Source organism: Notolepis coatsorum (assembly GCF_963971535.1).
Source record: "Notolepis coatsorum genome assembly, chromosome: 4".
Classification (NCBI taxonomy): domain Eukaryota; kingdom Metazoa; phylum Chordata; class Actinopteri; order Aulopiformes; family Paralepididae; genus Notolepis; species Notolepis coatsorum.
The window spans coordinates 31946399-31960521 of record NC_140168.1 but is presented as its reverse complement, the minus strand read 5'-3'; the positions used below and the strand labels follow the sequence as shown (position 1 = coordinate 31960521).

Below are 14123 nucleotides of genomic sequence, written 5' to 3'. Positions count from 1 at the left end.
AAAAAATAGCACATCACACATTATTATTACAGATTTTCTTATCTTATTTACACAAGTCTTTATCATACTCACAGAGGCCACCCTGTTGGATAAGCCTATGAGATCCTGGCGACATCATCAGACACTTGATCTTTGAGCCTTATATAATACCACACCCTGGAGTACAGGGGAATAGGTTCCCATCACAGTGTTTAGAGAGTCCTGTGAGTGGGAATCATGCGAGACGACCAACACAAGTTCATGGTTACACTGGTATGGTCGTGTCAGACCTTTCATTATTGGTCAGTACAGTAGTCTCTGTTTTGGTCTTCCGTCTTTTGGGTCAGTGAGTTCTTCGTGATTCGAGTACTCCTACTCAACGTGATCTTCTCTCCCCTCGTCTTCATCTCCTAATCCCTCTCCTCCTCCTCCTCCTCCTCCTCCTCCTCCTCCCTTCCTCCCACTCTCCATCTTGGCTAGGATCTGAAGGACGGTCTGGTTGAAGTCCTCCGGCTGGTCAGCAAACACATAGTGGCCTGCTCCTCTGATCACCTGATGAGTAGACCACACACACACACACACACACACACACACACACACACACACACACACACACACACACACACACACACACACACACACACACACACACACACACACACACACACACACACACACACACACACACACACACACACACTCAGAAAGAAAGAAAGAGACACACACACAGTCAGAAAGAAAGACGCACACACATACACACACAGTCAGAAAGACAGACACACACACAGTCAGAAAGAAAGACAGACAGACAGTCAGAAAGAAAGACACACAGTCAGACAGTCAGACAGACACACACAGTCCAGAAAGACAGACAGACACACACAGTCAGACAGAAAGACAGACACACACAGTCAGACAGAAAGACAGACAAACACACACACAAACAGTCAGAAAGACAGACACACACACAGTCAGAAAGAAAGAAAGACAGACATACACACAGTCAGAAGGAAATACAGACACACACACACACACATACACAGTCGGAAAGAATGACACACACACACACACACACACACACACACACACACACACACACACACACACACACACACACACACACACACACACACACACACACACACACACACACACACACACACACACACACACACACACACACACACACACAGAAACACCCCAAAGTCAGCTGTTGGGTATAAGGACGTCAACAACCCCTGATGATTTATTTTATTAAATTTTTCGAATGAATTCATAAATAAATAAAAAACTGACCATGATTTCCACATCCGGCCTGGTTTTCCTCACAGCGTATCCCGAGTCGCTGTCGATGCTAGAGCGAGATCCGTAGATGAAGGAGATGGGAATGTGGGCCTGGATCTGTCCTATCCTCTCCAACATGGGCCTCTTGGCCCAGCCGTAGGGAACGGTCATGTTCCTGAACGCCGTCTCTCCACTTCAAACACAGGAAATGACACAGGAATCAGAATCACAGATACGTATATAAAACATACAGGGAGTTTGTCTTGGTGGCGTTTGTAAATAGATCTTTTTTTTTTATCCACTTTTTCTCCCATTTTTCTATATTTTCTCCCATCCCAATTTCGTATCATCCAATTCAACCCTCCCCTGTCACGAACGCTGTTTCTTGCCTCCCACAAGCCGGCTGCAATGTGGACTAAGTCATACATAGCACAAGTCCCCTCCGGTACTTGAGGTAACAGCAGTCGCATCTTTTCACCTGCGCAGCTCGATCTCTCAGTGTCGAGGAGTAACGCGTGGGAGGCTCACGCTGCCCCCGACACTTCCTGATTCTACTGCGCAGGCGCACCAACCGACTTGTAGGAGTCGCTTGTTCACAACGCCCGATCCCCACCCTTCAGTTTTCCCTCCCCGTAATACGGCCAATGTGTATTACTGCGGACGACCAGCTAAACTGAAAACAATGTGGAGAGCTGGATTCGAACGCGCGAATCCTAGCGTCTCCACACTGGTGGCGAGTGCCTTGCCCACTACACCACCTAGCCGCCCTGCGTTTGTAAATAGATCTATTGATTACACCCACGGTACACACTGACACACATGAGCACCTCACGCACAGTGCAAGACTTTAGATACGGTATATAGTGGGCGCGGCCGGGTAGCGCAGCGGACTAAGCGTCTCTGTCTACCACCGCAGAGACACTGGTATCGAATCCGGCTGTCAGCGGTGCCTCCGGCTTGGGCGGTCGTCATACTGACACAATTGGCAGTGTCAGCGGGTGGGAAGCCGGTGGGTGGTATCCTGGTCGTGGTAAAAACAGTGACTCCTACAGGTCGGTCAGGGCGCCTGCACAGCAAGGGAAGGAACTGGTGAAGGTAGTGTGATCCTCCCACGCGTTACACTTCACCAATGAGAGTCCGCGCTGTCAGGTGAAAAGAGGCTGCTGGCTGTATGTATTGGAGGAAGCATGTGATAGACTTCAGGGCTCCCTAGACCGGCAAGTAGGGGGCAAATGCGCGCAACGACCAGGAAGGGGAGGGGGGAATTGGCATAACGACTAAATTGGGATGGGAGAAAAAACTGAAAAATAGGAGGAAAAAAAAAAGTTGATATAAAAAAAAGATACGGTATATAGTGATACTATATCTAATATCTGCATCATATGAAATACAGCATGGCACACCCAAATAGAACAAAACCATAATTTTTATATTCATAGTTAATTATATTGTTTACACTGTTTATTTTTTTTCTCATATTTTTATATTCAGATGTAATTTTATTGTCTATATTTATGTCTTCTACTATTACCCTGCCCATACCTGTATAGAACACAGCGAGGTTGTATATACAAATAAACACGAGGATAATAGAACACAGGTATGAGCAAGGTTGTATATAAAAAAATAAACACGAGGATAATAGAACACAGGCATGAGCGAGGTTGTATATAAAAAATAAACACGAGGATAATAGAACGTAGACGTGCCAGTTCTCTTTATGTTATGTGTGACAGATCACTTAATGGGGCGAGTTGGAGAGAGGAAGCACGTGGTGGCCCCTGGCGTTGCTTGCTGTAAATGATCACCTGGGCGTCTGAGCGTTCAGATGGTAGATGTAGTCAGATACGGTGTTGTCGTCGAACACAGAGGAGTACTTCTGTTTGAAATCAGACCTGATAGTCTGAACCAGCATGGGACCTGAGAGGAGAGGAGGAGAGAAGAGGAGAAGACAAGAGGAGAGGAGAGAAGAGGAGGAGAGAAGAGAAGAGGAGAGGAGAGGAGAGGAGAGGAGAGGAGAGGAGAGGAGAGGAGAGGAGAGGAGGTCAAACAATCATTCACCATTGACCAGGTGCAAGATAGAAAGAGAAATTGCAAGAGGTACAGAGAAAGGTTTTGTCTTTGCATTTGTGTGTGTGTGTGTGTGTCCTAACCTAGAGGCCCAGCCAGCCGGAGGCCAGCCAGGGGGTTGAAGGGGCTCATGACGGCCCCCATGGCTCTGATCCACACTGGGATGGTCCCATGGTTAGGATTCTCTGGACGCTCTGGGAACCCCCATGGCTCCACCAGCAGCAGGTGTTTCACCCTGGTCACAGACACGTGCACAACTCATTCATGAACATACACACAAATAAAGTAAATGGCGTGCGTTTCCAAACTCTAATTTGCTCTCTGTATCCCATCTTATTCAACATACACCCAAAGAGAGTTGTAAAAGACCCCATGGTAACCCCATGTGTGGTCTTAGTAATTCGGTTTCACAGAAAGGTGTCGCTCGGACGTGCTTTGTGCTCTGAGCTTGGCACTAACAATGCCAGGGTTAGGGGTTCTATTCCCACTAGGGTCACCCATGTGAAAAATGCATGCAGTAATTTTTATTGTCAAGCGCTTTGTGTACAATAGTATTAGTAAAGGGCTATAGAAAGGCAGTGCAATGTATTTATTCAGTCATTTATTGATTAATTTGCCGTCTCTTTCACAGCATCTTATGATGAGTCAGTTATGAGAACGCACATGAATACAGACAGACCTGTGGGGGTATTTGAGTGTGTAGGCGGCAGAGAGGTATCCTCCCAGGTTGTGGCCCAGAAGCACCATCTCCTCCAGCCCCACCTTCTCCCTCCACTCCTCCAGGGCGGACAGGAACTGCTCTTCAGCCCCCTCTGCGTCTGTGCTGAACTGGGGCCGGCTGCTCCGTCCAAAGCCCAGCAGGTCCAGAGCATAGACCGGCCCGGAGTCAGACAGGGGGTCCAGGTTCTGGGCCCACAGAGCCACCCCACCCCCGAAGCCGTGGAGGAGCACCAGAGGAGGCCTGGTCTGGGTCTGGGGGAGGGGGGAGGAGGGGTGAGCTATGAAACCTAAGGTCCACAGATAGTTGCTGTCTGATATCGGCACGTACTGCCTGGAGAACGGACGCTTGACACCTGGGGGAGCAGGAGAGGGACAGCGTGATCAGCACAGAGGGAGGAGGGAGAGGGGGAGAGAGAGGGGAGGGAGAGGGGGAGAGAGAGGGGAGGGAGAGGGAGAGAGAGGGAGGGAGGTGGGAGAGGGGGAGAGAGAGGGGGGAGGGGGAGAGAGAGGGGGAGGGGGAGAGAGAGAGGGGAGGGAGAGGGAGAGAGAGGGAGGGAGGAGGGAGAGGGGGAGAGAGAGCGGGGAGGGGGAGAGAGAGGGGGAGAGGGTGAGGAGGTAGGAGGGTGAGGGAGATATAGGAGGGAGAGGGAAAGGGAGGAAGGAGGAAGGAGAGGGGGGAAGGAGAGAGAGAGGAGGAGAGATAGGTAGGAGGGAGAGGTAGATATAGGAGGGAGGGAACGGGAGGAGGGAGAGGAAGAGAGAGAGGTAGGAGGGAGAGATATAAAGGAGAGGGAGGAGGGAGAGGGAAAGGGAGGAAGGAGAGATAGGAGGGAGAGGGAAAGGGAGGAGGGAGAGGGGGAGAGAGAGGTAGGAGGGAGAGATAGGAGAGAGGTAGGAGAGAGAGGGAGAGATAGGAGGGAGAGGGAGGAGGGAGAGGGAAAGAGAGGAAGGAGAGATAGGAGGGAGAGGGACGAGGGAGATTTCTAAATGAATGATGACAAGAAAATATGAGCTAAACATTTCTCCCAAAATTGTATCTGAAATAGTTGAGGGAATATTGTGTGGGAAAAACGTGTTGGTTTGATTGGACACTTTACCCTCAATGCGATGAAGAACATTTAGCAATATGTGATTTTACATCATGTAAGCAGAATTTGCCTTCAACACACACTTACACTGTAGCATCTTCTCCTCTGCATCCTTCAGCTGAGAGAGAGAGGTGGGACACCATGATGGAAGCCACCTTGAAACCCAGGAGCTGTCACGAGAGAGAGAGAGAGAGAGAGAGAGAGAGAGAGAGAGAGAGAGAGAGAGAGAGAGAGAGAGAGAGAGAGAGCGAGAGCGAGAGAGATTACATTCGATTTAAATGTATACAGCACTTAGTGAATTGTGCACACTATGAATTGAAAATGGGGGACCCTGATGTAAACAAGACAAACGTCTTTCTCTGGTCTGCATCTCCTTAACAATTGTGTGTATTGTGCCGGTATACTGTATTGTACCCATTCTGCAATCTGTTAAATAAAGTTTTCATTCATTCATTCAAGTACAGCGGAAATAAGTTTGGCATCCAACCAGAGTGCAAATGTAACAGGAAAGTGCAATAGTAATATACAATGTACAGGTGATTAAACTGGGTATAACATATATAAATTAGTACTACTGTGTGTAGTGTTAATCAAATGAGAGAGAGAGAGAGAGAGAGAGAGAGAGAGAGAGAGAGAGAGAGAGAGAGAGAGAGAGAGAGAGAGAGAGATTTATCTATCTGAAAAGCCATAAACTAGGTGAAGTTGAACTTTGGGACTGTCCATTATAGAAGAAATGTCTGCTAATAATGCATTATATAGCCTGCAGTGCATATACACACACATGTGTTTCAATGGGTTAAAGGAGAACTACACCCAATTTCAGAATGTATGTGTTATTCCTCTGGTCTAAGACAATCCAAAACATATTATTAGTGAACATGAAAAACTCATAGAAAAAACCTAGAGTGCTAAAACTCAAACTGCATGGACTACAAGGAATAATGTATGATTGACGTAGTGTTTTATTGTCCATATTGTAACATAATAAATAATATAACTGATAGTTATAGACTCTTATCTGCACCTTTGATTACATGGTTTACTTCTTATATTCAGAGTTAATTATATTGTTTACACTGCTTATTTTTATGTTTACTATAATTGTATTGCCTATATTTATGTATTATACTATTACCCTGCCCATACCTGTACCTCCCCTCCCCATTGTTGCTATGACACCCGAATCTCCCCAAGGTGATCAATAAAGGAATATCTTATCTTAATGTCATCAGGTATAAAGTCTGAAGCTGCTCCATAAGGACCCACTGACCCCTGTGTGTCCTCAAAATGACTACCATCCATTGTCTGTGGAACCGCTTCAATCAATATCTCAATTGAAAGAAAATAATAAGGAAATAAAAAACGTATCATGCACTCATCTATACTAATAAATTATGTGTTTTTACAATTATGGACTCAACACTGCACCACCTAAGTTTCAGCACTGTTTGTTACTCAGCTGAAAGAGTTGTACCCTTCCTGTTGACTTGTTGTTGTACATAATTTGTAAATCGCTTTGGATAAAAGCGTCAGTTAAATGACTAAATGTAATGTAAAATGACATCACAAGCTTGATTCTTACTTGTCTGGTAAGTTAGCTCATGTACACATACATTGACTGAACTTTATTTGGCCATGGAAATAATAACACATTCGAATGTCTAATTCGGGTGGTGTTCCCCTTTAACGTAATCTAAATCACTTGCACGGTGCACTTGCACAATTACAACACGACATGGTAGGTAACACGTGACTTGGCCACGGTTTTCTAGTTAGTGGGGGACATACATTAATAAATACCCCCTTTTAAGAAAACACGCAAATTATACCAAGATGTTTGTTAATCATTCAAATCAGAACAGCGCTTCGTGGGGTATAATAACCTCGGGTGGGAAAACGGTTGAACTATCGCTGTGTTAATAACGAAAGACTCAACTCAACTTATTATGTGTGACTGACGATCGAGATATCAATTACCTTGACTTTTTACTCATTTTATGCCTGTCTTTTTTTTGCTGCTGCTGTGAAGCACGTTGACATCCAATTCGTGTATGAGAGGTGCTATACAAATAAAGTTTATTATTATTATTAATATTAATTTACCTCTGTTCCATAGGCGGCTGTACTTCCTCCGCCATCCTTTTACCTTGTTGTTTTGGCGTGAAGCGCGATATATCGCCAAGATATCAATGAAGATATCGCCTTCCTTCCAATACTTTACAGCTGTTAGCCCATCCTCCTCTAAACCAATCGATGACGTACACCGGCTTAGGGTCAGAAACATGTTTCAAGTGAAGAATACATTTTTGATTATGATGAGTCCAAATATTTTTACACAATTTTAAATAGATTGTTATCCAAGTTGCAGTCTAGATTAGATAAAACTGCTTAAGTTCATACTAGGCTCCTCCGTTTGCTATAGGTTTGGAAGTCAAAGTGAAACAAACGAGGTTTCCCAACCCTGTTTTTGTGTCAAGTTAGCACATGGAAAGTAGATTAAAGGTCATCTTGTATTATGTAACAGGGGACATTGATGTAGGGTAAATTGCTTAAAGTGACATTTCACTCTAGTAGAACTTGTAAAAAATCAGCAGTCTTACCTCTATCTAAAGTAACAAATTGACCTGATCTGCTTTTATTTTTCAAAGGTAATACATCTGTAAACATGCATCAAACGCCAAAAGAAACACGTACCTTTGACTCAGAATTGTCTGTTTGATCAAGAATCAAGAGGTTTATTGTCGCATATACATACAGGGCATTGATTGATTGATTGATTGAAAACTGTATTAACAGATTGCAGAATGGGTACAGTACAGCTCAAACATACAATTGTTAAGGGGATGCAGACCAGAGAAAGACTTTCGTCTTGTTTACATCAGGGTCCCCCATTTTCAATTCATCATAACATATATGACATACATGACATACAGATAGACAGTACTGCTACATCTATACATTTATGACATACCAGATTTGCAAATACAGTACTGTTTGTGATACGAAAAGAGTCCAGAAAAGAGAGTATATACATTTGACATAGAAACTGTACATTGGAGGAGGTTGGGTAGGTGGGGGGGGGGGGGGCACTGTACATTGGAGGTGGGGGGGGGGGGGGGGGGGGGGGGGTGGAGGTTGGGTAGGAGGGGCGGGTGGGGGACACTGTACAACTGTACAAGCAAAACTGTACATTGGAATATTGACAAGACCATACTTGGTAATTTACTGTACACTTGAGGGGGTTGTGTTAGGACATTTACAGGGGCCAGTTTCGAATTGCAGTCTCCCGTAGGTGTTTTTTGAGAGTGTTTTTGAAAGTGGGTAGTGATTCACATTCCTTTACAGCTTTGGGTAGGGCGTTCCACATTGATGTGGCATAATTGCGAAACGTGTTTAGTCCCTTGTTTGAGCCGAATCTGGGTTTAACATGATTTGTGGAGCTCCCTCTGGTGTTGTGATCGTGGTATTCACTGACCTTTGGGAAGTATTTTGACATGTACATGGGTACCTTGGTCGTGTAGTGTATCTTGTAGACCAGGCCCATTGCAAGTTGCTGTACTCTGTCGTCTACTCTAAGCCATCCTAGGTTGTCAAAGTGGGCAGGGGTGAGGTGGGTTCTAGGAGTAAGGTCAAGCAGTAGTCTGACCAGTTTGTTTTGAGATGTTTGTAATTTTGTTTTTAGCGCCTTTGAGGTGCTTTGGTACCATGAGGTGCAAGCATAGTCATAGTACCCTTGAATGAGTGCTCCTGCCAGAGTCTTCAGGGTATTCTTGTTTACCAGTGAGTGAGGAGATCCGGTACAAGAATCGAGTTCGTTGGTTGACTTTTTTTATTACATTGGATGCCATTTTGTCACAGGAAAGATTTGCCTCTAGGATACAGTGAAATGCGGGTGGTCATGCCCGCATTGATTGTGCAAAATACAATAATAAAAATAGGCATAGAAAAAAATTAAATAGGTAAGACACAAGATATGCATGGTAAAAAAAAGACATGCTAAGTTCCTGAGAAACTGGATACACTACTATACTGTATACAATATACAATTTACAATTTTAACTCTTAATGTATCTAAACTATACTATGTACCTCCTTCCTTTAAAGTGACTTTCTATTTTTTAAAGTGACATTTTGTTTAAAGTGATTGTTTTAGCGGTTGCCGCATGTGTGTGTGTGTGTGTGTGTGTCTGTGTGTGCTTATGTGTACTTGTGAGTGGAGAGTTCAGTGTTCTGATTGATTGATTGATTGATTGATTGATTGATTGATTGAACATTTTATTAACAGATTGCAGAATGGGTACAAAATACAGTACAGCTCAATATACACAATTGTTAAGGGGATGCAGACCAGAGAAAGACTTTCATCTTGTTTACATCAGGGTCCCCCATTTTCAATTCATCATAACATATATGACATACATGACATACAGATAGACAGTACTCCTGCTACATCTATACATTTATGACATACCAGATTTACAAATACAGTACTGTTTGTGATACAAAAAGCGTCTAAAAAAGAGAGTATATACATTTGACGTAGAAACTGTACATTGGAGGAGGTTCAGTTCAGTTCAGTTATTTTTTATTTTGGGCTTTGGACACAACAACTGTCATTCCATAAATCGCCAACGTTTTACCAGCTGCTATTGCAGCATTGTCCAATTGTCCGAAAAGGGCTAGGGAGAAGCACTAGGCTTGTTGGGCCCTACCCCTGAAGACTTACGTTTATTTTCTTTTTGTTTTTTCATTTACATACTTAGTACATACATTTAGTACACATTACAGTACACACATATATTACACATTACAGTACACATTACAGTATAGTATACCTTCAGTAAATAATAGTATATATAATAGTATATAGTACATAATAGTGTATACAGCACATATATAATGTGATATGAAATATATAGTACATGATATATACAATATAATATAGTACCATAATATAATAGTATATACTGCAAATATAGTTCAATATAATATACAAATTAATTATAATATGATTATATAATGTAATATGATATTACGTACAATACAGTATCATACGTATTTTTCTTTTATTAATATGCAAGTAAAGCTCTTCTTCCCTGTACCTATCAAAAATAGATTTTTTTAGTCTAGCAAGTTGCTTCGTCTTCTTTGTAAAATCAAAATTGGTTAGAAAAACTTTCGACATTATCCTGGATGTGTCTATTTGTGCCTGCAGAGTGCAGACTGCAGTGCAGCGCCGCCACGCTCCGAATGGTGAACGCAAGAATAGCATGCATGTTCCATGCGTATTACGAGTAGGGTATATCTGCAGTGCCGCCCGCAACCTATTGTCTATTACGGTGAATTTGTGCGGAAATCATTTATACATCAAAATAGCATTTATTTTCAGTAATTTAGAGACCCCCCAAAGATTCACAAATCATGTATGCAGGTGAGCTGATGTCTGATCTAAGGGAGCCATGGCTCACCGAGCTCCCCTCGTGGATCGCACCCTGGTTATGTGCCTTATACATTATTAGTGCAGTGCTAAGATCAACTAGATCTGCCAATTTTAAGGTATTTGATTTAATAAAGAGTGTGTTTGTCGGTTCATAATAATCTGTTTGGTTCACAATTCTTATGGCTTTCTTCTGTAGTATGAAAATTGGGTTAATGTTTGTTTTATATGCGTTTCCCCATACCTCCACACAGTACGTTATCCAATCAGAACCCTAGATATTTTAACGTATTTCAAGAAATCTTGCCAAGCCAAATTTGCTTACTGCACTGGCAGATAATTGTACTTGTTTCAAGCACATATTTGCTTAAATCTAGTTTTTATTGACTTTTATCAGACAATTTTTGCAGTGTGGAGTTCTCTCCCCTTATTGGATAAAGTGCGAACAGGATACCAGAACATGTATCATCTGTTTACTGCAGAGCGGAGGGACTGGGAGAAACCATGTTATTGACCAGACACTCTACATTTACATTTACATTTAGTAATTTAGCTGACACTTTTATCCAAAGCGACTTACAAGTTCTGTACGACAAGTCATCAGGAAGGGCACAACTCTATCAGCTGAGTAACAATGTTCATCAAAGTGTTGAGTGCTGCAGTGTAGGTTAGTTTATTAGGACAAGTGCATGACAGTAAGGTTAGTTAAGGTTAGATTTTTTAATAATTTATTAAAAAAATTTCAGATAATGGTTGAAGAAGTGCGTCTTTAGTCGACGGCGAAAGATTAGACACGTTTTGGCTGTCCTAACAGGGGTGGGTAGTTTATTCCACCATTGTGGGGCAAGGACTGAGAAAAGGCAGCTTCTCATTGATGACCCTTCCGGAGCTCGGATAGGACTGGGTCTGAGACGGCCAGAAGATGCAGAGCGTAGGGGTCTTGAGTTGAGGGTGTGTAGTTAGAGACCATTGATCGGAGGTAGGTGGGAGCGGTTCCCTTTGCTGCACGGTATGCCAGGTCGAGGGCCTTGAAGCGGATTCGTGCAGCAATGGGGAGCCAGTGCAGGTCCCTAAGAAGTGGGGTGACATGGACTGACTTCGGTAGGTTTGAGATCAGGCGGGCCACTGCGTTCTGAATGAGTTGAAGAGGCTTGGTGGCGGTGGCCGGGAGGCGTGTAGCATAATGCCAGCGGAAGAGTGCAAGAGCGCTTCCGCATTCAGGGTTATAATAGAAGAAAGACAGTGTAAACAATATAATTAACTCTGAATATAATAATGACGAAAAATAAACAGGATACACAACAAGGTGCACTACATATAACCTCATCGCATGCACCTTGTTGTGTATCCTGTTTATTTTTCGTCATTATTATATTCAGAGTTAATTATATTGTTTACACTGTCTTTCTTCTATTATAACCCTGCCCGTTCCCAAATCATATTCAGAAAGTATCACAGAGACTTCTATTGACCGCGGAATTAGTTATTATTAGTAAGACACAACATTTCCGTAGTAATTGACCACCAGACTCTTTCTCTTAAGGCATTAACTGGGTTAATTAATATAAATGTTATATTGTAACTGTCTAGTTACACATTGGTTCCGAAACATGTATGTTCCAGGCTGCGATTAAATTTTTTTATCTGAGAGAGCTCTGGTCAGCGAAGCCGGCGCCGTTTGCGACCTCCATGTTTTGGGGCTATTCATCAGAAAACTCGGATCCGCGATTCGGCTCCCATCCGTCGGGCAAGAACTGGCGGTTTTCAGCCTCTCTCTCTGGAGCTTAACGGAGTTTCGAGTTTGGGATTCACCGTGTTGAATGGGGCGTCTGAACTAAGCAAGGACCTCATGCGCGGCGAAGAATGCGGAAGCGCTCTTATAATAATGCAGGACCTGTTGCAGAGGTCTTTATTCGGCATGCAACGACACTCAATGTTTTAGTGGTACACACAGCGGTTATTTTTTTATTTTTTTTAGCACACACACCGGAACACACACGCATGCATTGTCTCTTTAGAATCGCCGATGCGATTCGTCTCTGCGATTAACCCATCCCGTCGTCCTTCCCCCCCAAGGGCAGCCGGGAGCAGACAGGCGTCAACGTGAGCCGCGCCAGGGGACCAATCCAAGTGCTCCTGTCCGTCTTCGTCAAGGACGCCACAGCGTTAGCGATCTGTTGTTGTGCATGTTTTTCCATTGGGTTTATCTTATCGGGGGGAAACCCTTGCGAGCACGGGGAGAACATGCAAACTCCACACAGAAAGGCCTGGGAGATACCCCACCTGGGTACCTGGCATCATGGAAACCTGGTCCCCAAGCGGGAATCGAACCCTGGACCTTCTTGCTGTGAGGCGACAGTGTTAACCACTACACCACCGTGCCGCCACCGCTACACGCGGCCGGGAGGCGTGTAACTTAATCCCAGCGGAAGAGTGCAAGAGCGCTTCCGCATACTTTGCCATACGCCAGTACGGTAATGCGCATTTCCTTTTCCTTCGTCCAGGTGCTCGCGCGCACATGCGCATGAGATCCCCGCTTGGTTCGACGCTTTGGTTCATATTAATCACATATTAACACGCTTTGGTTCATATTAATCACATATTAACGCTAACGCGCCATATTAGCACACATATACACGCGATGGACACAGCAGAGCTTGCGGCATTATGTAGCCGTAATCCCCGATGTTTTTCATTCGACGCTTAGCTCAACTGGTATGCCGCCGTGCTGTGGATCCTGCGGTCCGTTGGTGACAAGTTTGATTCCCTTCAATTTTTTTATTTTATTTTTTTTAACGTGCATTCTTTCGCCGGTTAAGTTTAGGCATGTTAACTTTAAGCATTGTTTCGGAGTTGGTTATGGTTAAGGTTAGGCATTGTTTCGGAGCGCGCGCGCATGTGCATGAGATCCCCGCTTGGTTCGACGCTTTGGTTCATATTAATCACATATTAACACGCTTTGGTTCATATTAATCACATATTAACGCTAACGCGCCATATTAGCACACATATACACGCGATGGACGCAGCAGAGCTTGCGGCATTATGTAGCCGTAATCCCAGATGTTTTTCATTCGACGCTTAGCTCAACTGTTATGCTGCCGTGCTGTGGCTCCTGCGGTCTGTTGGTGACAAGTTTGATTCCCTTCAATTTTTTTTTTTTTTTTTTTTAACATGCATTCTTTCGCCGGTTAAGTTTAGGCATGTTAACTTTAAGCATTGTTTCGGAGTTGGTTATGGTTAAGGTTAGGCATTGTTTCGGAGTTGGTTAAGGTTAGAAGGGTTAAGTTTAGGCGCTGTTAAGGAGCTGGTTAAAACCCTTGTGCATCCCTAGCAATGGTGGAACTCACTGGGCTTAAGAGATGAAATGATACATCATGTTTAAAGCCATATAATTTTAACTGTTTACTATTTTTAAAACATTTTTCTACCCATGATTAACAGTAATAGCATAATCTCAATATATCTCTCAACAGATTACTCATATTTATGAATTATAACCACTCAAACCTGTGTTTGTTTGATACAACGTGTTTTTTCATCGA

The 14123-nt window shown here is 43.6% G+C and overlaps 1 protein-coding gene across 1 annotated transcript; it reads right to left on the bottom strand.

The window, feature by feature from the left end:
- Positions 1-351: 351 nt before the first annotated feature.
- On the bottom strand, positions 352-7384 carry LOC311226475 (1-acylglycerol-3-phosphate O-acyltransferase ABHD5-like; the record flags this gene model as incomplete). Its single annotated transcript, XM_084311901.1, has 7 exons — positions 7245-7384; positions 5229-5311; positions 4013-4406; positions 3417-3568; positions 3072-3183; positions 1276-1456; positions 352-531 (listed from the first exon to the last, which is right to left on the bottom strand). Exons 1-7 carry the CDS (start codon positions 7277-7279, stop codon positions 352-354), a joined length of 1137 nt encoding a protein of 378 aa, XP_084168027.1. The 5' UTR covers positions 7280-7384.
- Positions 7385-14123: the final 6739 nt, after the last annotated feature.